General features: G+C 38.8%; 1 protein-coding gene across 3 annotated transcripts; it reads right to left on the reverse strand.

Annotated features, from left to right (window-relative positions):
- Window positions 1–747: 747 nt before the first annotated feature.
- Window positions 748–22226, reverse strand: gpatch1 (G patch domain containing 1). 3 transcript variants are annotated; one of them, XM_066714028.1, is made up of 20 exons: window positions 22140–22226; window positions 21053–21187; window positions 20461–20546; window positions 19315–19475; window positions 16819–16916; window positions 15708–15766; window positions 15057–15302; window positions 14071–14221; window positions 13227–13306; window positions 11519–11723; window positions 9623–9922; window positions 8906–9084; window positions 8273–8400; window positions 6940–7082; window positions 5880–6073; window positions 4199–4442; window positions 3208–3321; window positions 2814–2917; window positions 1567–1712; window positions 748–952 (listed from the first exon to the last, which is right to left on the reverse strand). In XM_066714028.1, exons 1-20 carry the CDS (start codon window positions 22210–22212, stop codon window positions 925–927), a joined length of 2874 nt encoding a protein of 957 aa, XP_066570125.1. In that variant the 5' UTR covers window positions 22213–22226; the 3' UTR covers window positions 748–924. The 3 variants fall into 3 exon arrangements, with proteins under 3 accessions (XP_066570125.1, XP_066570126.1, XP_066570124.1); XM_066714029.1 differs by having other exon boundaries at window positions 4226–4442; window positions 15057–15305; XM_066714027.1 differs by having other exon boundaries at window positions 15057–15305.
- Window positions 22227–22577: the final 351 nt, after the last annotated feature.

A 22577-nucleotide genomic window follows, 5' to 3' on the forward strand; every position in this document is an offset into this window, starting at 1 on the left:
TCAATGTCAATGCAGATCAAATATATGAAGCAGATTAAAGGCTGACAAATTAAACAAAAAAACACCTTGTATGATCAACTACTGCAATATTATTGTATAATTCCCCGAATACCTTACATGACATGCTTGTTTATAAACCAGTTTTAATTCTAACATAAGAAATAATTTAGTTTCAAGACAGGAAAAAAATTGTTGCATTAAGTTTCATTAACAAAATCTGTGTGTGTACAATGTTACCGAGTGCATACATAACAGGCTGGAACTAAAGGGGTTCGGAAGAAAATACTTTTGTGATGTTTCCTGGGTAGATACAGCATGCCATCTCCATTAATAAATACTGGCTGTAAGGGCTGAACACTTTACAATTGTTTATAGCTATTCCCTATTACCCCTCCTGGCCTCATGAAAAGCTGAAGTATCGGTTAACACTCAAACATCACTCTTACTGGTGTGCCCATTCTTTATGCAAGGCATTCTCCAGCCTTCCATGTCTAACCTTTCCGACAAAATTCCATTTAAAAAGCCATAAAAACATGTGCCCATGAAGTGGATAATTGTCTAGAAAATGCCAACATAGACACCACAAAACTATTAAAAAGAATCCCATTATCTGTTAGTGTTTGAAACAGATGGTTTGAAAAACGTGTTGTGTTCAGAAAATAACTTCCAGCTTTCAAGAAGTGTCACTGCCTCGCTGCTTTTGGAAAACTTGAAAAAAGTTGGTAAATTCAGTCTTAAGGTCACGAATGGAGACAAAACATAACACTTTATTTACAGGGAAGTGGAGTTTTTGATTAAGGTACGGAGCAAAACCATCTGATATTAACATTCATTAGAGCTGAGGTTACATGGCAACTGCGCTCTACATGTCCTCATAGAGGAGACGGGACATTTTGCAGTGCTGGCACTTCAAGGAAAAGTTAGTCATTTCTTTCCACGCAGACTCTTCATCCTGGTCAAGGGGAGAGAGAGAGAGAGAAAGAAAGAGAGCGAGCACAAGAGATAATGAATTGAGAACTGTTTGTTGGAAATGAAATTCCACGAATGTGATGTCATACATGCAACCTCTTACCCATCTCCTGGGTTTGTTTACATGTATGTGTTGAGACTTTTCTTATCAATTGCAACAACTTAATTAGTTTAAACTCAAATTCATGCAGCAGGATTGTCCGCTGCATCATCTATGGATGTAGTAACATCAGTAGGAAAGATTGTGGATTAAGTTTCCGGGAAAAATATCACTACAGATGCAATGGACCCACTTTTGCAGATGGTGGCAACTGACCAGGGTTATTGGGAATGGCAGAAAATTAGCTCAAGAGCATTTAATTTTGAAGTTCTTCTGGCTTGCATGAAAGCAATGAACTATCCCAATGTGTGAGCAAGGTCATTTCATGGGCTGTTCCCAGTCAAAAATCACAAACAAAGGCAACACAGTCTAACAGTGATCTAGGACACATCTGCATTTGAAGAACACTGCTGTGCATCTTGATTTCTCTTACCATCTGTTTTTTGTGTGAATTATTATCACATGTAAACAAACAAAAAATAGCAAATGCAACTAACCTTCTTAACAGGTCTTCGGTTGACAAAGCTCCAGATTCCTCCCCCAAATCACTGTCACTGTCATTGTCTGAGCTGTCGCTGGCCTCCTCAGTTTTCTTCTTCTTCTGCTTGGACTTGTGCTTGCGTTTCTTGTGCTTCTTCTTGTGCTTCAAATATACAGAAAAAGGCCTTTGGTGAAACTAGTGCACAGATCTCCTTGCCGGCAGCAGCCCAGCCTGGGCCCACACACCATCTGCCTACTTGCGAGACATCGCAACTGCAGAGATTGGTTGCACTGAGGGGGTGCAGATACACAGAGAAAAGAGAACAGCGTCTGTCCCAAGGCTGTGGTTATCATACACAGTCTTTATAAATTTAGTCGGCCTATTAATACAACTGCACTGTGTCCACAAATTCCATTGCTTCAGTTTTAAGTACAGATGTTTGAATGAGCACACTAATTTAAAAGTATATTCTCTCTCTCGTTCTCTGTGTTCCTGTTTCTTGCTAGTATAAAAAGGAATGAGCTACATTATGTAAAAGTCTAAAAAACACTAACAAATTGGGGGGGAAATACAGATTGGTGGTAGTACAGTGGCTACAGACAAAACCTTGGCCACACTGCATCCCCCAGTGGCTGTGGGGAGGTGTTACACTGCCTGGCATCACCTGACCCGCAACAGCACTGGCTAAATGGTGAGTAGGAGCCGGTGTGAAGCAGAGAAATTAAGAACTGGTGAGAACTATTCTGCTGTTATAACTCCTTACAGTTGTGTGTAGATCTAAAGCACAATGTCAAGGTTACAAGGTTTAAGCCTCTCAGCACGCAATACCAGCATCATCCTAGCTGCCACGGCTTTACAGATAAGGCCCTGAACACAGGAAGTGTGGTTGGGTGTTTGTTTTCATTCATTCTCAGGCATTGTACATAATACAATCCACCCTGTGTCACCTCATGTACTGCTTCTGTGTCCGCTACCCTGAAACCCCACTGAAAGCAAGAACCCAGACACCATTTCACTCCCCCATGTGTTATAGTAATTGTTTAGTCAGAACAAAACAATTATGCAATAAATCTATTCATCAATCTATAAAACGTCCAAATGCATTTTAACAGAATCTGTATTGAAGTAAGCTTTAACTATTCAATATGGAATAAGGAATCTTATCTTATCTAAGCAGATGTTTCCGTCTTAGTTTGCAAGGTAAAAATCTCAAAAGCTGTCCCTGAAGAGTTCTGCAAACACCAATATTGATCTTCAGTTTACCTTCTTGTCTTTCTTGTGTTTATGTTCCTTTTTTGCTTTGTGCTTCTCTTTGCATTTCTTCTTGTGTTTTTCCTCCTTTGTCAAAGAAGTAATCAGCTGTTGTCCTAAGCAGAGAAAAAGAGGAAGGGAGTTCCTTTATAGAACTAAATGACAGATTTACACCTTTGCCCAAGGTTATGACCAACCAGGCTGCAACGCATGCTGAGTACAGTACCTGAGAACTGTCACGGGCCTCAGTTTATGACTTCCAATATTTAAAAAAGGTTAGTAATAACAATAAAGGAGGTCATTTTTGTCTGGCTTTAACAAAATTATTTTTAAGTCCAAAGATCAATCTGAAGCTAGCCAGGCCTTGATCTGTACCCTTTAGATAAAGATAATTAGATAATCAGACCAGAAGATAATGCAGGGGGCAGCCTGGGTCCAAATTCTTCCTCTTCTAGTCCCTGATGAGAAGGTACCACAAATCCAGCAGGAGGAGGATGTTCAATAGAAGAGGCTTTGTTTTCTACAAAGATTATTAAAAAAATCATCATCATAGTAATATATACATGTATTTCTTTCACCGCTGTGTCTGATGTACACAAGAAGCAATTCAAAATGTCACTCAGATTCATCCATAAAAACCTTACACTGTAGAATTGTAGAATTATTCAGATCCCAAAACAGGAATATTACAACAGCATGCAACTCTTCACTTTAACAGTCCTTTCTGGCACCTTGTTCTACGCAAAAGGTATATTTTGCTTATCTGCTTCACTGTGTGGATAATAAAATATTTCTCCTCGGTGACAAAGAGAGACTCTGCCATCATCTCTGTATGGCTTACAGGCTCTCAGTCTGCTGCCTCTTTCCATTTCTCTCTGCTCTCACTCCATGCAGTCCCTCTGCTGCTCTGTGCAAGAGACAGCATCTTCTGCTGCACCTAGCACTCTCCATCTCCCCCGCCGAGCCAAACCCAATTTGCAAGTCATGGTCAGAGCTCCAGAAACAAATAAATCAAAAGTGACAATTTGTAATTGGTTTCTCTTTCCCCTTGAAAAAGCAGACTCAAGATATCCCTCAAGTGGGTTATTACTCTACTAAAAAAGAAACAAAAAATCCATCTGCAATCTGTTCTCAGGAAGCAGGTGGTTCATCCTGGGTTCTGCGGGATGCAATAGAGCAGTGGTTCTTAACCCCTGGTCCTGGCATACCCATGTGTCTTCTGGGTTTTGTTCCAGCGGAGCTATAAATTACTAGATCAACACTTTTAAGTGCTATTTCTATTAGTTTTTATTATTGAGAGTTGGTAAAGGGTTCAAATTGTTCAGTTAATAATTAATTTAAGTAACTGAGTGCACAAGTGGAAAAAATAGTAAGGGACAAGGGGGTTATTCCAGTACCAGGTTTGAGTTTTACTCTTGCTTCACCTTCGCTGATGGGGGAGGGCAAAGGTTGGGCAACGGTTGCAACTTCAGAGTTGTTGGGGAGCTTGTCCTGGGACCCAGCTTGTTGTTCATCCTCTTCTGCCTCACTCTCTTCAGAGGACGATGAAGATTTCTCATCCGAAGAGCTGGCAAAGATGGCCTTGAACAGGTCCATGGGTGGCCTTTTGTCTTCCTCCTCATCCTCTTCTTCCTCCTTCATCTCAAAGAGAAGAGACAAAAGAGAGTATTAACATGCTGAGCTGCAGAAGGAAAACAATCCCCTTCAACTATCAGTGCAGCTAACGGTACAGATGTTCTGTGATTGATCCCCTACTCCTTATCAAGCTCCACATTCCTAGGAAAATGTGCATTAGTATTTAAAGATTGGGTTACTTTAAGGCCAAATGGGTACTCGGCAGAAAAGGTAAAAAGAAGATTAAAACATACATGCTAGATTCCATGTGTTTTGATATCTTGTGATGCTTGCAAACTGTTGTGTTCCAGATCGCAATTAAAAGGCAGCAGTCTCAAGAATAACAGTGAAGTGCATTTCTCCTCAGAGGTGTCCGTCAGTGTTACTCCACGACCACAAAGGAGGCTCGGGGAGATCACCACTCCATTCACTGGCACTCACTAGCTGACACGTAAAGCAAATGGTAGCTTCCGAGTACTCTGTTCTCTCAACTAAACCATTCCATGTCATGGTACACGAGTCAGATCCATCCCCAGACTGCAACTCTTCAATAACAACATTTACATTCACTATATAAAGGCTGTTTGGTCCGTGTAAAGCTTATCAGTTTAACTTTCAGGACCTTCCGTGAAGAATGCAATTATGATCTAGTTTTTTTTTTTCTCCTCTTAGTCCTCAGTTATACAACTTAAAAATAAAATTTTGGTTAATCATTTTTAAATGTTTTTCCTAATTTAATGAATGAAAACAGTGTATAAGATGAAATTACTTGCATTTATTTTTCAAACAAAATTAAAAAGGGGCAGTAGTGTGAGTTCTGCTACTCGTCTGTGAACACTATTTGCACCAGAGGAGGGGGACACTGAAGAACAGATCTGCCAAGCGACAATGGTAGACTATTTACTCACAACAGAGAAAGCATTCAATCACAATGTCAATGCTTGTTTTGACTCTAGACTTGACGGTGTAATTTAAATAGCATTTTCAGATCATTTAAAATAAATGTCAAATATTTCTGTTTGTTTGATTTGTAAGTCTGGTTTTAAAATAATTACCTATTAAATAACTGTCTTGCCTACATAATAAGAGTAAATAAAGTTAACAGATCCTTCAAACTCGATCGTCATCAGTGTTGCAAAATCACAAGTCAAAGTCGGCTTCTGTGATGTCATCAGCTTCCACCAACATAGCCACGATAGTGACATACTATAGGGTGAATTAAAGTAAAATAGCATCAAAAAATGGCACTGCCCCTGTGCAAAAGCCTAACCCTCTTTTTAGGACTTATTTTGGGGGAATACGTTTCTCTCCTTATATGCGATTATATACGATTGCCAACTAACTTAACCTTAACAACAATACAATAAACAATAATCATGGGCAAATCTGCTTCCACAGCCGGTCTTTAGATCCCGCAGTCTGTGACAAGGTTGTGTTTATGGACAGAATTGTGTTTATGTTTACCTGTGTTGAAGACTCGGAGCTCTGTGTGGGACCAGCCTGGATGTCTGCGTTTGGCTTGCTCTCTGCTTGAGCCCCTGCACTCGCCTCATTCCTGGCCGCACTGAGGAATTCACTGAGGGGGTCTAATGGCACCGTGCTGGGAGCAGAGACATCCCACCTGGACTTCCTACTGTTCTCTGGTGGCTTGGGGGCATCTGCTTAAAAAATAAAAAGTATTATTATTAAAATAAAAAAGTTAGAGAGTTTAATCCCTAAATGCAGGACTGATCATTTATCCACAATGCATAAAAAAACTAAAAAGTATATACAACCCAAACTCAGGAGTAGCACTTGAATAGTAATGATTTCAGTGTGTTCTGGTGTTTGGGGTACTTTGAATATGCAGCTGGACCTTTTGCTTTGTTTGTATCACTTTTAAGTGCACAAACTCACACAAAAGACATTTGTGATTTGGATTTCAATCAAATAATTTCTTTATTTTTTCCCTTTCTACATCAAATATTAAAAGAACAGTATTCAACTATTTTACTTTCCTATATCTGAGCCATTTGTTCATTTCATTTTTTTGTATTTTAAAGAGAACCAAGGGAAATATATACACATTTCTTTAAATGTGTCCACATACGTATAATAAAATTGCAGGGTATCAAATTAATTCGTCTTTACAAGCTGCATATAAATGGTATTTACAAAAAAGAAAATATTTTTTTAAACCCAATTTGAGTCACTAAATAAATTATCTTGTATGTATTCAGTCACCACACCTTTAAAAATATAAATTAAGCAACTTGGTTACATAAATCACAGTATAATAATCACTTTGCCTAAAGCTGTTTACAAATCATGTCGATGCAGTCTTCAATTTTGTAAAACTCCTTGCGAAAGGAGACGTAAAACAAAGTGTACAGATATCAGTGTACACTTCATTGAGCAATGACTTGATTGAGGATCCGCCAGGATCCATCAAAGAGACATTAAAGCTCGGTCATTGCAGTTTCTCCAGCTGTTTTCAGACAGTTCAGGTTGCTGCAGTGCAGTCCTGTACAGTGCGGTACTGTACCCTTGGAGGTGGTGGGCAGGCTCTGTGCTGACGAGTCTCCTCCCAGTGCCCGGGCTGCGGGCTGCCTGCTCTCTGTCACAGTCAGGAAATTGAACACAGAGAATTTGTCTCTCTTCACCTTGGGGAGTCCAACGATTCCTGACCTGGGAATCAATCAAAAGCAAGAGGATCTTAAAATGGGCCAATCTTCTCTGTGGCTTTCAGCAATGAATCAGTTGCAGTGCTACAGCGTTGTGAACTTTTCATCAAACATTTCTCATTAGGACTGAAACATCTAGTGCCAGAAACATTTTATGATAACAATAATTAATAATTAATGCTTAATAATATTTGTCTATATTTAAACAATCATTCCCAATTTGAAATTGATATTCATATTTTCTATTAAATTACTATACATAATGACCATTGCATAGTTTGCACAGTTCTATTTTTATAAAGAAGGCCTATTAAGACATTACAAAGAAAGAAAACAATACTTTATGATTGTACCGTAGTCTGCATTGATTAAACCAAATGAAAATAAAACACGTTTGACTTGGTTTACAGCAAAGACTGCAGATTTTAATTCACTTCAGATTTTTAACAAATGTTTAAAAAATATGTTACTACATTTTCCTGAATATTTACTTTATGGTAGGCTTTGAAGTCGACCTATTGCAGCTACTTTGAACTGAAACACACCCTTTGTAATATTGTTCCCATTTAAAGTAATATTTTACCATCATTACAATATATAACCATCACTAATGCTGGTGGTACTTTCAGGAAGGCACATGTTTACTTCTATAAATCATTTAAAACTGCCCTGAAGCATGCAGAGCTTTGGAAAACAATAAAATTATATTACATTCTTTGGAGATCCTGAAAAGTAATCAAAGGTATGTAATATTTGCAAATAGTGCACTGTACTTTTTGACTGTGTACTCTGCCCTTCCTATTCATTTTAAGCAGACCAACAGTAAGGGGATTAATATTCCTACTGTTAAAAATAGCAAAATAGTAATTGTGTCCATAATTGGAATCCACACCCACTCCGTTTCGTTTTAGTGCCAACTCTTTGTCTTCTGGGTATTGGCTCAGCAGAATCTTTAACTGAAGTTAATTATGGTTAATTAGGCGTTAATAAGGGAATTTAATAACCACATGTAGCACTGATCTACAATCACAAACATGTAAGGATGAATGTTGGGACTCATGAATGTAATGAACCAAACTACTTTCTGATGGGTTCTTATGCCTTGGTTCCTCAGTGGTAAGAATGCCCCGTGCCTCCTCAAAATTACACAAAACAGCTATTGTGATCAGTATGTGCTGAGGACAGCTGACGTACCCGGGGTAGGGGTCAGGAATGTTAAACCTCTTGCAGAGCAGTTTGTCGGGGTGCCATTCGAATGTCTCTCTCGTCAGCTTCCCAAACATCTTCATCTTCACGGCTGCCTCTTTGTCACCAACGTCATTCTGTGGGGGGAACCAACCAATGCCCAACTCAAACACTTCAAACTAGATCTCGATTTTTGAAACTACATGTAATGTCAAAAGTCTAAAACACATTTTATGTACAATAAGATTTCGCACCTCAGGAATTGTTTTCTTTAACCCTTAATAATTAAATTATATTCACACTTCCTAATTTTACTGAATTATCAAACCATTGTATTCAACCTGAAATACAATACATCTGCTTATTATTACCATCCCTCTAAAAGTCCAAGCCTCTAGTCTGTTTGCCCCCCAAGTGAAGCAAGTTTGCTGTCCCAGTTTACTCCAAGGACAAAGGACAAAACCCTTAATTTGGCAGAGGCTGCCTACAAATTCAAAAGCACTGACAGAAATTACAGTTCCACTACACTACACCTTAACTGAACCACAACTGCGAGAGATTCAAGATGCCAGTAGGCAACTGCTAATCTCTGCCATGGGCCTAAACATAGCACACCAAGTCCAGCAAAACAAGGGGGCCAACCTCCGGGTCCCGCGGAACTTCAACCGTGTCTGTGTCATCCTCATGTCTCCCGCGCGTGAACCTGCAGGCCAGGGTGGAGTTGGTGGGTTTGTAAAGCATGGCAGAGCGAATGAACTCATCCCTCTCGCGACCGCGCTCCCACTCAGTCATCTGGGGATCCAGGCTGGAATCCAGGGCATCTAAGGGAGATAACACACACACCATCACATATCAGGTGCTGACATTTCCAATTATGCAAAAAAGAAATCGATACATAGAACATAATAGTCCCAAGAGATCTTAAATCATTTTTAAAGGTGAATATTCAGTTAGATTCAGCATTTGCATACCTACTGAATTTATCGGGGAAGTTCCACTTTTTAGTTTCATGTCATTAACTTTTTTTCTGAGATATTGGACTGTCTGTGTAGCCAACTATTACAAATACACTTTCACTTCCAAAAGATACAAAAACAAGTATAGTATATTGTCCAATTTATACACAAAATGTTTATACTTGCTTATGTTTGACTGGAAGTGAACCTATATCACATAGGCCACTTAAATTATTAAAAGGATTAAAATGTGACATTAGATATTGCTGATAAAATATTTTGTTAACGAAATGTTGAGTATTTATATGATAAATAACCACCTTAACAGTGTGTTTATACCTTTGGCTAATTAATTAATTTACAGCTCTAACTGGATATATGAAAATCAGAGCAGGGGCACCACCTTTCTGGCCCTGTTTGAGCTTGGTGATGTAGTTGTCGTAGCGCGTCTGCTTCCCGGGGTTCTTCTCGAAGGGTCTAAATGTGGGACTGCTGTCCGTGGAGACACCCTCCCAGGCGCTGAGGGCAGTATCCTGGGTGGCGGGGGGTACGAAGCGGTTGGAGAGGGCCTGCTGGGAGGAGGTTTTCGCTGCTGCTGCCGCTGTCGCCACCATTGATGCCTTCCTTGCCTCTGCTGCCTGCCTGATGCCCGCCAAGCGCTCCTTATCCTGGCTGTCCAGGAGGTCAAATACAGAGCTGGGGCCTGGGGACCAGAGGCATCAAGAGCGGTTACTCATCTGGAAAGACCTAAACAACTCCCATTTAACAGCACAGTGCTCTCCATCCCTGGTCCTGGAGAGACCCTGTGCAAATATCTTTAGCAAAATAAAATAAAAATGGTTATTTAAAAACGGGAACAGTTCTTCCTGCTGGGGTTTGTGAAAAATCAGTTTTGTAGCTACTAATGCAGAATAATAACTGCACCTCACTAATAGCATATATTATACTGTTTTATTCTCCAGAACAGTGCATTTGTGCACTGTGCATTTCACAGGTTTCTAGCTATTGTACAATAGAACTGAAATACAGGTGCTTGATCTGAAATCAAATATCCAAAGAAAGTGGGAAATTACTAAATATAAATGCATCCCTATTCCAATGTGATAACTTAGCTAGGAGATCTGTATTTTAACCGCAACACAGAACCCTCACCCTAATTAATCATTTCCTGGAATGGGGAATGTGGAAGGTCACTTAGGTGGTGCGTTTGGCATCAGTCAGAATTAAGAGCAAGAAAATCAAATACCTTAGAAGTCATTAAATGGGACCATCATCCTCTAGCCAAATACACATGTCAGGGGAAGGCAGATATAGAGAATGCTTGATGGGATACCATGGAGATGTGGTGGCTTCTCAACATTACCCAGGTGGTCTTAGTCAATAAACTCATCTCAACACACACATGGGCTACACACACAGCCTCCTATAATCACATCCTTCTGCCTGTTTTCTTTGAGGTGACTGTGATCAGATCAGTTGAGCTTTGTAAGCGTTATCAAAATCCTGCTGACAGAATCAATTAAGAATTATGGATCTTCAAAAAGCTTTTAGTTTCCTCCACAAAGAAAGGGGGGGGGGGGGTCTAAAACATCTGGAGCCTGCGCTGTCTGTGTTTCCATTCCTCGCAGACTTGTACATTCCACACAAATGCAAGGACTGAGCTATTGTAAAATTCACCAGGACTGCTTTGTGTAACCTGAAAGTAGATGTACGCCTTCACCGTCATCCCCCTTAACTTACCCCTGAAAAAACCCATTCTCAGGGGGTGTAGCTCAGCCTGCACCATTATTCTGACTGCATTCAAACTGTTAACATAATCTGTTTGTGAGCACAACTACTGTAATCAAATCATTTGAGACACACTGTGTTCATGTTCACATGTAATTATCACTGTTTGTTCAGGCACTGTAAAGTAGCTGGACTGTGGGGAGGAAATTTACAACAAAGGTGCCGGGGCACAGATAATAAACCTGACTAATTACAGGCATTGCGCACACAAAAGGAGTCCTCCTTGGCTCATCTACCCACAGGAATGGCTATGTAATGTGGGAAAGCTAGTCACATGGATGATACAGTTTAACTGTAAGGTCCCCAAGCTGTGTCCACACCTTGGCATATACAACATTGATTGAGTGATTGGAAGAAGAAAACAGTAAGAGTGAAACTGGGAAGATTTGATTTGACTAAATAAAAAATACAAAACTATAAAGCAGTGAAGTCAGACAGGGATAAAAACAGTGGAGATTGATACTATGGTATCAAGTAGGCTTTTCCAAACCACACAGTCAGCTCTCAGTACCTTCCATGGTTGATTCCCCAAGCAGGTTTCTCCTTTGGGAGGCATCCAGCTGGTGTCTTCCTTTCTGCTGGTCATCCTGGGCCATGTGTCCCGCTGACGCCTGCAGCAGCTGTGCCACCTGAGGGCTGGCACTGGACAAGTCCAGGACTGGGCGGAAGTAGTGGACTGGGCGATAATCCCTGGGCAGGTTAGGAGGGGGATATATCTGTGGAGTCATTCAGATAAGAAGATGAGCTTTCTAAAATTAATGCCTAGTTGAAGAGGATATAAAAAAAAAAAAAAGAGGGGCATGTATAGAAATTATAAACAATCAAAATAAGTAAATGATGTGAAGGTCAGGGGGGGGCAACACTTCTTTTCTGTTAATATTGGCTACAATTTGCAGTCTTAAATGTTTGTTTATATAACATACTCTAGCTATGCTATGCATTTAATAGGTTGTTGGCAGGCTGTTGTGTTTTCCAATGTCCAATTGAAACACAAAAATTAGCCAATGCTTTGCATGGGAGACTTTCTTGGGATGGGTTTGCCATACTAGATATCAAGTGCTTGTATGAATTATCCCTTATTGTACTGCAACAGTGGTCTCCATCCCTGGTCATGGAGATTATCTCCAATCAATGGCAAAAGACCATTGTGTGATCTTGACTATTTACCACAACAAAAAGCTCAATTGTGTTGTCGAGAGCTTGTTGGGAATAAAGACCCGAACACCTTGAGTTCTCATAAATAGTTGCATTCTTTGTCTGCATTTAAACATTTAACTGAAAAGTAGTTATCTATTGTGTTACAGAACAACAGGTCCGAACAGTAAGAAGGCCAATATGGTACATCAGATAACTTTCATATTAAATTAATCTTTAAACTGGAATAAAACCACTAATCTAACAAATTAATAATACAATACAACAAAGTCAAACAATAATAGGCTACATTCTTAAAATCATGGCTAATAATTTTTTTTGAATACACTAATTATCATAACTTTACGAGCATCTCAAGAACTATGGCAAATGTCAATCACAGTGCTTGCAGATTTGGATCAGTTTAATTAAAGGAGATAACAGCCATGTGAAATGAATGAACAGCCTCAGAAAAGTGTCCACAATATGGCTTTGATTATATAAAACATAAAAATTAAACTGATGTTACACTGATAGAAATGTAATTGCATTAGAAAAATGCAAGCAGGTAACATTATGCTTGATGACAGTACTCAATTACACAAATTATAATTAATGTTAGTTTAGAAGCAGTATTTTATTAATAAATGTACATTAGTTTAAAATAAATAAAGGCAAAATATTTGTTAAGTCATAATTTGCCCTAACAAGCAAAGGTAACACACCACACCACCATAGCTCCTGAACCCCTCTCAGCACAGGCAGAGCAGGCAGGTGCTGATAAGAAGTCATATACATCAACTGTGTTATGGTGCTTCAACTGTCACGCTCGCTTGAAATTACTACCCCTTGTATACGCAGCCGGCTTTATTTGCACCTCACAGGGACAAGCATTCTGAGCAGATCTGGGAAGCTGTGACCGTAAAACAAAAGAGCAGGTGACAGGCCTGATAACGGGCACAATTTACCGGGCCCTGAACCTTCAGGAGATTAGCATTCAATTTAGCAGCAGCCATTGCCGCTGACGCGAGTCTAAAACAAGCCATCAAATGAGACACAGAGGAAAATTGAAAATGGACACCCACTGTTTTGGCAGACGTGGATTTGGAAGCCAGCGTGAAACCCTCCAGAATTTTCCCCATGTACGCAACGTCTTTATTAGAGCCTGCAGAGGAAGCAAAGAAAACATAAACCAAAACACTAAATACAGGCATGGGCATTACTGATTTTTGACCTCCGATCAATGTCGGACCAAATCCAGTAATTCCTTATAGTAGCTACACTAAATTAAATAATAGCCCAAAAGGTATATTTTATATATATTTGTATATTTTAGCTACAATCGTTTTTTATTTTGTATTATTATTAAATTGGGTATTTCTTAGCTGCTCATCATACAATCAACAAATTGAGCTCACAGAGTAACAAAGGGATGAGTTTTTTTCAACTAATCTACCTAGAATTAAAAGAAACATCTGAGACTTTGCCACACTTGAGTTGTTAGGTATATGTAAATTGGGAACCCATAGATTCACCTATTTGGTTAGTAGTCTTTAAAGGTCTGAAACAATCACATTATCCTCTCTTTAAAGTGCCCTTATCAAAAGTACTCATTCTTCACACTTCTGCATCCAGGAAGCTTTTGTTCAAGACAAGGCACAATAGGGGTTTACTGAAGTGAATAAACAGAGTGGGATCTATTTACGGTTACTGCTGATTCAGACTGAAACAAGATACCTCCAGCAAGGTTATTCAGTTGATTTTAAGAGCATCATTGTTAGTAAATGACAACCACAGGTGTGTTTTTGTGTTTTGTTTCCCACAGCACATCCACAATTCATTGGGAATCAAAGCAGCGCAAATTAAAGCAATGCTACTGGAGAAAACAGGACGGGGGTGAGTTCTGTGGCTAGAATTATTTTTCCCTACCCTTTTTCTTCCCCGTGTATTGCTGCGGGGCCGTCCATCCAAACAGCCCGTCCCCTGGCTCCTCATCCTTGATCACAGTGTCGTATCGAGAGAGTGAGTCTCTGTGGTAGATGTCATCGTCCTCTTCCTCCAGTGCCCCAACCCCAAATGCCTGAATTTTGGAGAGATAAGTTAAATATGTCATCCATGCTGGGTCTAAATTAAGACATTGATTAGTCAATATTTTTCAAATGAATAATAACTCAAATTGTCTTGCATGATTGGGGGATGTTTTGGTTTATTCTATTCTTAAGGAAGTAACACGTAACTAAATTTAAGCTGCAGGACTCACTATAATATTTATTAAGGTCATACCGATGAAAGTGATCGTTCCAATTAGGAGTTGTATAAGCTGTTCATCACATGTGTTGTGTGTTTTTAATAATGGCAATAGGTAAGTGAGATCAGCATGTTTGACCCCACCTCACACACGGCTGATCTCACTTACATATTGCCATTGTTAAAAACACACAGGGTGGTCTGTGTGGACTGAAATATTTTTTTTTTCCAGATTTGGACATTTTTCATTTCCCATTTTCTGCTATCAGTCCTTTTAACTCAAAGTAGTATACTGGTCATCAAAACAATGGGGTCACAAGGACAAGCTCATTGCAAAACACCTAAGGAAGCAAGAATCAATCATTTAAATGTAATCATTTAGAATCTGTTATAACCTTCTTTTAAGAACATGAAACAGAGTCCATGTTTCATTGCTATTTTACTGCACTTTCCTCAAAAAGCTACGCACTCTAGAATTTGTTATTGTAATACAAATAAGGTGTAAAATATCTGTCCATTCAAGATAAAAGCCTCAAATACATTTCAATGCAAACAATCCCTTGAACTGTGTCCAAATCCACAGGATCTATATGGAGAAACCTTTCATTTCATTCTTGAATGTATGAATCCCTGTTTCTGATGCATATGCAGGGAGCCTGGGCTTCTACCTGTCCTGAGACACCTCCTCTCCTGTTGTGACTTGGCTTGCCCCCCCCTAGCAGGCTGGTGGCCCGGTCAGAGTCCAGATTGAAGAGGTCTATGTGGCCTCCTCTCGCACCACCCATCAAGGCCTGTTGTGGGTTCAGCCCTCGGTAGCCCAGCCCATGGAGGTCATCTTTGGAGGTGAAGTCTATTGGGGTGAGGTCTTTCGGAGCAAATGTCACGTTTTCGGGAGCGTAGTCATCACCTTCGTCCTGCTGGTCACCCAAAAGAAAAGGGAATCGGATTATTTCTTTCTTTAAGACATTCACTGTGTTTCGTAATCAAATAAATAGAATCCTCCATTTCGGGGGAAAAGTATACAAAATACAGTGAATTTTGTTTGCTAAAAACAAACATGTATGGTACCAATTAAACTGCCCATAACACAAGCAGAAGCATATACAGTAGATAACAAGCTTGAAATGTGGCTTCTAGCGCAAACGTTAAACTAACGTTGGATATTATAAAAAAAAAAAATCAATGCTATCACTGAGAAAATACATGGGAATTGGCAAAGCACATTTAAGTTGAGTCTGTTCTGTATTTTGCTGTTCAGGATGCAGCTGTTATCTGAAAAAGGCTGTGGTCTCAGGAGCAAAATAAAATGCCTGGGTTACCTCAGAATTCTCTGATCCATTGGTTGATAATGCACATCCATAGATCCTCACACTGGGATCTGTACAACCAGAAACACAAGCTTATTTACCATGAAGGGTTTCTTGATGCAGCTCTATACACACAGATGGGACTGGACTGCACAACTCAGCCAGTCATTATTCAAAGATAATTGTATTATCCTGCATATAACAAATGATCAGATCCTATAGGGATAGTGCACCTTGGTAAGGGTGGTTTAGAACAGGCTTCAAGGCCTTGCACAATAATTGACAGCTCAATCTGTTTTTGAAGTAAGCTGCATTTCTGAGGTCTGTGGTATGCTATGGAAACATCCTGTTATGCAATGAGGTCATTCAGATTACTACAAATCAATCGAAACACAGAGAAACTGTGCAAAATAACAGAAAAGCGATTTCGTTGGGTGAAATCATTTTAGGAAAAAAACTGCAATTTTCAGGGTTCTCAAAAAAAGTCTTATTCTTCTTCATGTATTTAACATCTTGACTTTTGATGGACAGTAAAAGGTTGAAATATGTCTCAATCGTTTTTCTGTACATGGAGGGTGTGAGATGCCTTGTGTTTGGCCCTTTGACCCATAAAAGGAGGTCCATTTGACACCATAACAACTAGGGCTTTTTAACAGGAACAGGGAACAGAAAAATAAAGCCCCATTTGTCTTTGTAGTGAGAACAACGCAGATGAGAAAAGACACGTTGAGTTTGACAGAGCTTAACGGTGTACTGTAAACACAGCACTCAAGAAGGAAAAAACATGACAGGTTTTGAACATGAAACAGCTGCAGGAAAACCCTGGGAAGTAGCAGAAAAATTATGAAAACCTGTGCAATGTCAACCATCTCAAACTAACCAATTTAAAATAAGAGCCAAAGAGCGAACAAAAAGTTCCAAAACATGTTTTTTTTTTTTTTTTTTTTTACAACGTCCGATAATACAAAAAGACGAGAGAGGCTGCATTCCCCAGATGTGCAAGAAAAGCAGCAATGCACAATTTAACTCAAGCATTGCTCAAGATTCCATTGCAGCCATGTCAGGGTGAACTTGGACTGGAGCTCAGATCATCAGGACCATAGTCTCAATGGTGGGTAATTACCAGCTTTCTGCTTCTGAGGCTTCCTCTTAACCCTGGGCCCCACTCCCTGGCCTTCTTTCCACCCCATCTTCATCAGCAACTCAACCCCAACCGAGATCCTGAGAGGCAAAAAAACAAAAAACAAAAAACAAACAAAACGCATGAATTAGGTGTCCTTAATGAACAGCTGGGAGATCACAATAACAGTAACAGCCAAGAGGGTAGTAACAGTCTTTAAGTGATTGTGCTACACGGTAATACTTTACTAAATACTAGGCATTGATATTACAGTATAACAACGCTGAAGGGGAATGGAAATGTAAAAATTGAAATGTATAGTTAAAAAAAAAAAAAAAAAAAAAAATGAAATAATGAATCAGGAAACTAAATTATAATCGTTACAGCAAATGGATGTTTTGCACACAAATTATAATCTACTCACACTGCCCTTGTAAGAAAAGCATCACTTGCAAATGAAACAGAAAGCCTGTACTTTCTCTTCAAGGTTTCCTTCCGAATACAGTTTGAATCCAAAGCTAGTCTGCAGTTTTCCCATTAGAGGCTTCAGTGTAACCTTCCCATTTGTACGCAGATACTGTACTGTAGCTCTTGTAATGTGATCTCTTTCATGATTCACAATTATAATTTCTACACTTGAAGCGCTGAGCTGGTCAGTTTGATACATTTAATTTGAACTACTCTGTGCTCCTGAATACTGTGGATACCCATTCTTGACTTTTCATAAATATATATATTAAATATGCCTACGGCATTTTAGCTGGATAAACGCAAATCAAGTTCAAGTCACAATCTCTACCTGTCTGCAGTCTTTCATGTGCTTGAAAAACACACGCATTGCACAACATTACAAGTGTCTTCTTACAACTGTAGTCAGATTCAGTAGACACAGTGATTTGGCTACGCCACAAAAACATTGGTTTCATTTCTTTGTTTTGACTGTGCAGTGTCCACGTTTAGAAACAAATAAAGCGCTTTCATTTTATTTATTTTACCAATCATTTTAATTTTTTATTTTCATATTTCCATTTAAATCCCCTACTCCATTTGTGCTAGTTTTATTCGATCGTTTGCTTTTCATTATTATACCAGAGTTTAAAGAGCTATTGGTTAAAATGAGCAGTTTTGGCTCTTGTAGGCAGTTCAAAATGCCGGGTCTTTTAGTGTTAAGGTATAATCACCAGTCATTATAAAAAAAATCTGCTCGATTAAATAGAGAAAATTTGGATTGTCAATCAATTAATTAGATGATTTATAGACGCGATTAATCACGGCAGCACTCAAATTACAACTCTTCTTCAATACCACAAGCTGAAAACACCAGGCTAAGACCATTCACTTATGAATAAGAAAAAAATACTCTTCTCCTTATCAATCCTTTTAAGTAATACCCCTGCAAAAAGGAGAACCCCTGTAAAATAATTTTCCTTATATTTTATTTACATTGCTGGGACTGAAAAACAGCAAAGCATCAGTTGGCAAAAGATGAATATAGTTAACCGGATTATGCTGCATATTACAAAGGAGTATGCCCCCCCCAGTCTGGTATGCAGATCTTCAACACTTCAAAATCAGCTGACAGGTTTGTCTCTTAAACTGAAATATAAATAGAAAGGTTGCTACGCAGTCTGCCTGTCAGTACTACAGGTTCCTTTGCTTTATATTAAGTTCTCACAGGTTCATGGACTCAGTCTGATGGATTTTATAGAGAATGATAATGTTTTGCCATTACTAAATATCCTGTTTGTGCTTAGCAAAACAACCCCAACCATTTATTCTCGGGGCAGAACATTTCAAATCTATTTTAATGGGTCAATGACTATCTTTTAAAAATGGTCTTTTGGAAAATACCTTTTGTATATTAACCACATTCTCATCCTATCACAGGTCACTATCTCTCTGACTGTGATAACATCTGGAACAAAATGTATCTGATATGGCGGGAAGTGAAACTGAAATGCATGTTTGAGAGGGTTAGCTTTGTTCCTTTGCACAATTAGTGTTTAATTTTAGTTGTATTGTTGTCTGTGCTTCAATGTTTTTGTTTGCTGTATTTTCTGCATCTTTCCATTGGCTGGCTCTTTCTTTTCCCAGATATTCAAATCCAGTGCTCTGACTTAGAGGAAAATACGCACTCCATTACCAAGGTAAAACGCTGAGTAATAGTATTAACTAAAAAAAAAAATGTTTTCAAATGGATGTTAGTTTTATTTTTTATGTTTTGCATTAGGCAATGGTCTAAGTAGTTTTGCATAAGTAGGATTTCAGAGAGATGGTCCGGGTGTCCCGATAATTTGACAGAGTGTAGACAGAGAGAGTTTCTCACTGTTCAGACAAAAATGTCAATTTCTCAATACCAAAAATGTTGTGTGTGATTTCACATTTATTCATGAAACAGAAAAAGAGGAAGTTACAGGTCTAGAAATTGGCAAGCGTTGAAATATGAGCAGCATTCATCGCTGTGTGTGGAGGAATTTCCTCAAGCTGAAAGACAATTACCTGGCTGGGGTGACGAGTTCTTCCAGCAAAGTGTCTCCGGGGATGGGAGCAGACAGGGATGCCAGAGTGCGCGCTTTGTCCCCGATTTCATCCTTCCTTTTAGATGAAAACTCATCTCTGGTTAGAATTTCCCTGGGTGCAATTCCATGTTCACTAAGATCCTGCAAAAAAAAAAAAAAGCCACCATGAAATACTTAAATCTCCATGGATTACATGAATTTCAAATTAGTTAGGGGAGACAGCAGATATCTTGAAGATATTTGCACATCGAGAATCTACAAGGGGGGGGCTAAACCTAAACCTGCGAGTCCATGAGGACAGAGAAATCAGGCGGTTTCTGTGAGCAGATCTGTTCAGTATGGGCTGGATAGAGCTTAAGACCCCAATAAATCAGGGTGTTTGTGCTCTCCATAAACCCTGTCAACAGGACAGCAAAGTGTGCTGTTATTCAAATTCCACAGATTACCAGTAACTTGGCTGGGACTCAAAAATATTCAAATTAGGAGGGACTCTGTGTTGTGTTTTGGGATTTATTGAGAGCCCTATTCAAATAATTGACTCTGGAAAATCAACACCCTTGTATGTGATATCACCCACCCCACTTACTGGATTTCAGTCATATTTTCAACAAATATTTCATGTTATTTATAACATGTATGCAAATATGCCTAAAGATAAATAACACCAGATATATTCTGTTTTATGCTATAGTTCCTCCTTTAGGCATTTTAAAATTGTATGGTCATTCCACAATGGCATGAATATCGAACAGAGTTTCCCCTGTTGGAATGTTATCGCTAGTTTGTTTCAGCACATGAACATTTATTTAAATTGTGTTGGATCACTAACTCTATGCTCAAGGGTGTTAACTTGGCAAAATATGGTGTTTTCTTAATTGGGTCAAATTTACCATTTGTTCCAGGTGTAGAAGGACTGACTGTGTAAAGATGTCTACAAAACCTGCAGAACTGTGTCATACTGTGTCCAGTATCAGCCCTAGTCACTACTAAACTAGGTTTCACCTGAACAGTTTTCTTTTCCCCACTTTGTTTCAGTCACACATCTCAGTTCTTAGGGTACAAGACCTCAGACCTATTCCCAACCTACATGGGTCTATATAGAGAAGTTAACGAGCACTATGATTACCTCTTCATCCATGAAGTCTTCAGGTCTGACAGCTTGTCTGTCTGCCTTCTGCTGCCGCGAGGAAACAAACACTGAAGGCGTCCATCCTAAAAAAAACACAAATCTCTTTCTTATACTGTAGAAAGCAGCAAATGATTAGTTGCAGTCTCACTTGGCATCTATATATAATCTCCAGATGACTGTAGATGGGACCAGAAGTTGTACTAAAAGATATCTGCTTTTTTTTTTTTTATCTACACTATGGGCTGTCTTCAAGAACAGTGGCAGCACCACTTACAATGCAACAGTATCTCCAATCTTGTATGACAAAGTACTTTAAAAGCATAACATTTGAGTTCTTCTGTACATTATTTTCCTAACAAACCAGAAGTCAATATCTGCTTTTGACATCGAACACTGTTTAAAAACATTCTAGCTGTTCAATCCAATGAATTCTCTTTAAAGATCTCAAAAACCCACAGAATAACTTGGTTTATCAGTGCACAGGTAAACTTTGTGTTTTTTTGTTGTGGAGGGATTATTGCAATTAGATGTTAAATAATTGCTATTTGTGGAAAACACCTGTCCCTATACAAGAGAAATGTTCCCACACCTTCTTTTGTTCCCACGGTGTTGAAGTAACCAGCTGAAAAGCCTCCGGTGAACGCTCCGTGGAAACGCTTGTACCTGCCCTTCTCATCCTTGACCGTCTGATCATGTATGGGCACCGGCTTTTTAATAGGTTCATCTGAAAAAGAGAAAGATCAGATACATAGGCTTTGATACCATTTCTGGATGCTCTGTTTAGGCCATTTCTTAGTCTTCTTTATCATCATGCATGTGGATAATTTACTAATCATATATTATTCACACATAAGAGAGAACCTAGCCAAGTAAACATCAATCAGTTTAACTAGCATTAAACTTTGAAATGCATCTTAGCTTTAAAACTAATCAAAGGTCAAATTGTACTTTGTCAGAATATCAATGCATATTGACGGATATAGCTTTCATATCAGCTGATGACCAAAACAGACAGTCAAACAGCAAGTAGCAATCAAATACCTAGACATAATTTCACAACAGAAACCGTTTAACGAAACTGTTGTTTAAAAAAAAAGAATACAATGAATCACTGTCTCAATTAAAATCCTTAGGTACCTAAATGAGCAGTAATGCTGTGTGTTGTAATGGCTTACTAGACGTACAGGCTGTACCAAGTCTGTTTCTCTAGGCCGAGATGGAGTGCAAATATAATGGAAGTAGAAGGGGTTTTTCTCCGGTGCAGGAGCGCAAAGAGCACTTTATTATGAATTATAATAATAAATATGACAATAGTGCACAACCGAATACAACTTTACGTAACGAGTATGAATTAATTCGCAGGTCTTTAATTTGGCTTGGTTAAGAATAGCGAAGTAAGCAGAACCAAGTAATTTTGAAGATAACGATCTATATTTACTAAGCACTGTAAAAAAAAAAAAATCTTATACCGTGTAATAATAGGTTATTGTATTTAAAATAGTCTGCGTGATTGTGCTTCTAATTGTGTATGTGTTTATATGGATACTACGGAGGTCTTGCATGCAATGGACTAGTTACAGCGTTTAATCAGAGACGCATTTAGCTCTACTGGCGAAAGTTAATGCATGTTTATATCCTCTACAACTACATGTAAATCAAAAAATATATATATTCACCTTCTTCGAGGGGCTCTAAAGGAGTTCCATAAGAAACAAAATCCTCCTCGCCGTCGCTATCAGACGCTGCCATGTTTATTCTACTACAACTACGGTGTCTCTTTTAGTTCAAACCGTCCAAACGTCTCAAGACTTTGAAACTCGTTTTTGAATTCACATTGAATTGTCATTATCGACCGCAAACACAGTGTTACGTTTAAATGTATGCTCCAGCTAACCAAATGACAGTCCCAACAAAGTGAACACAACCCTGTCACGTTGTGCCAGAACAAATTTGTAGACTGCAGGGATTTCGTTCGAAACATTGTAAAATAACATTATAATTACATTGTAGATATGTAACTTATTTCAGAGAAACATGCACAAATAACTACATACAGAGAATAATAAAGTTTATTTTAGTTAAATGACAAACGGCATATTCCTTTTAAAATAACG

Source organism: Amia ocellicauda, chromosome 9 (genome assembly GCF_036373705.1).
Source record: "Amia ocellicauda isolate fAmiCal2 chromosome 9, fAmiCal2.hap1, whole genome shotgun sequence".
Taxonomy (NCBI): domain Eukaryota; kingdom Metazoa; phylum Chordata; class Actinopteri; order Amiiformes; family Amiidae; genus Amia; species Amia ocellicauda.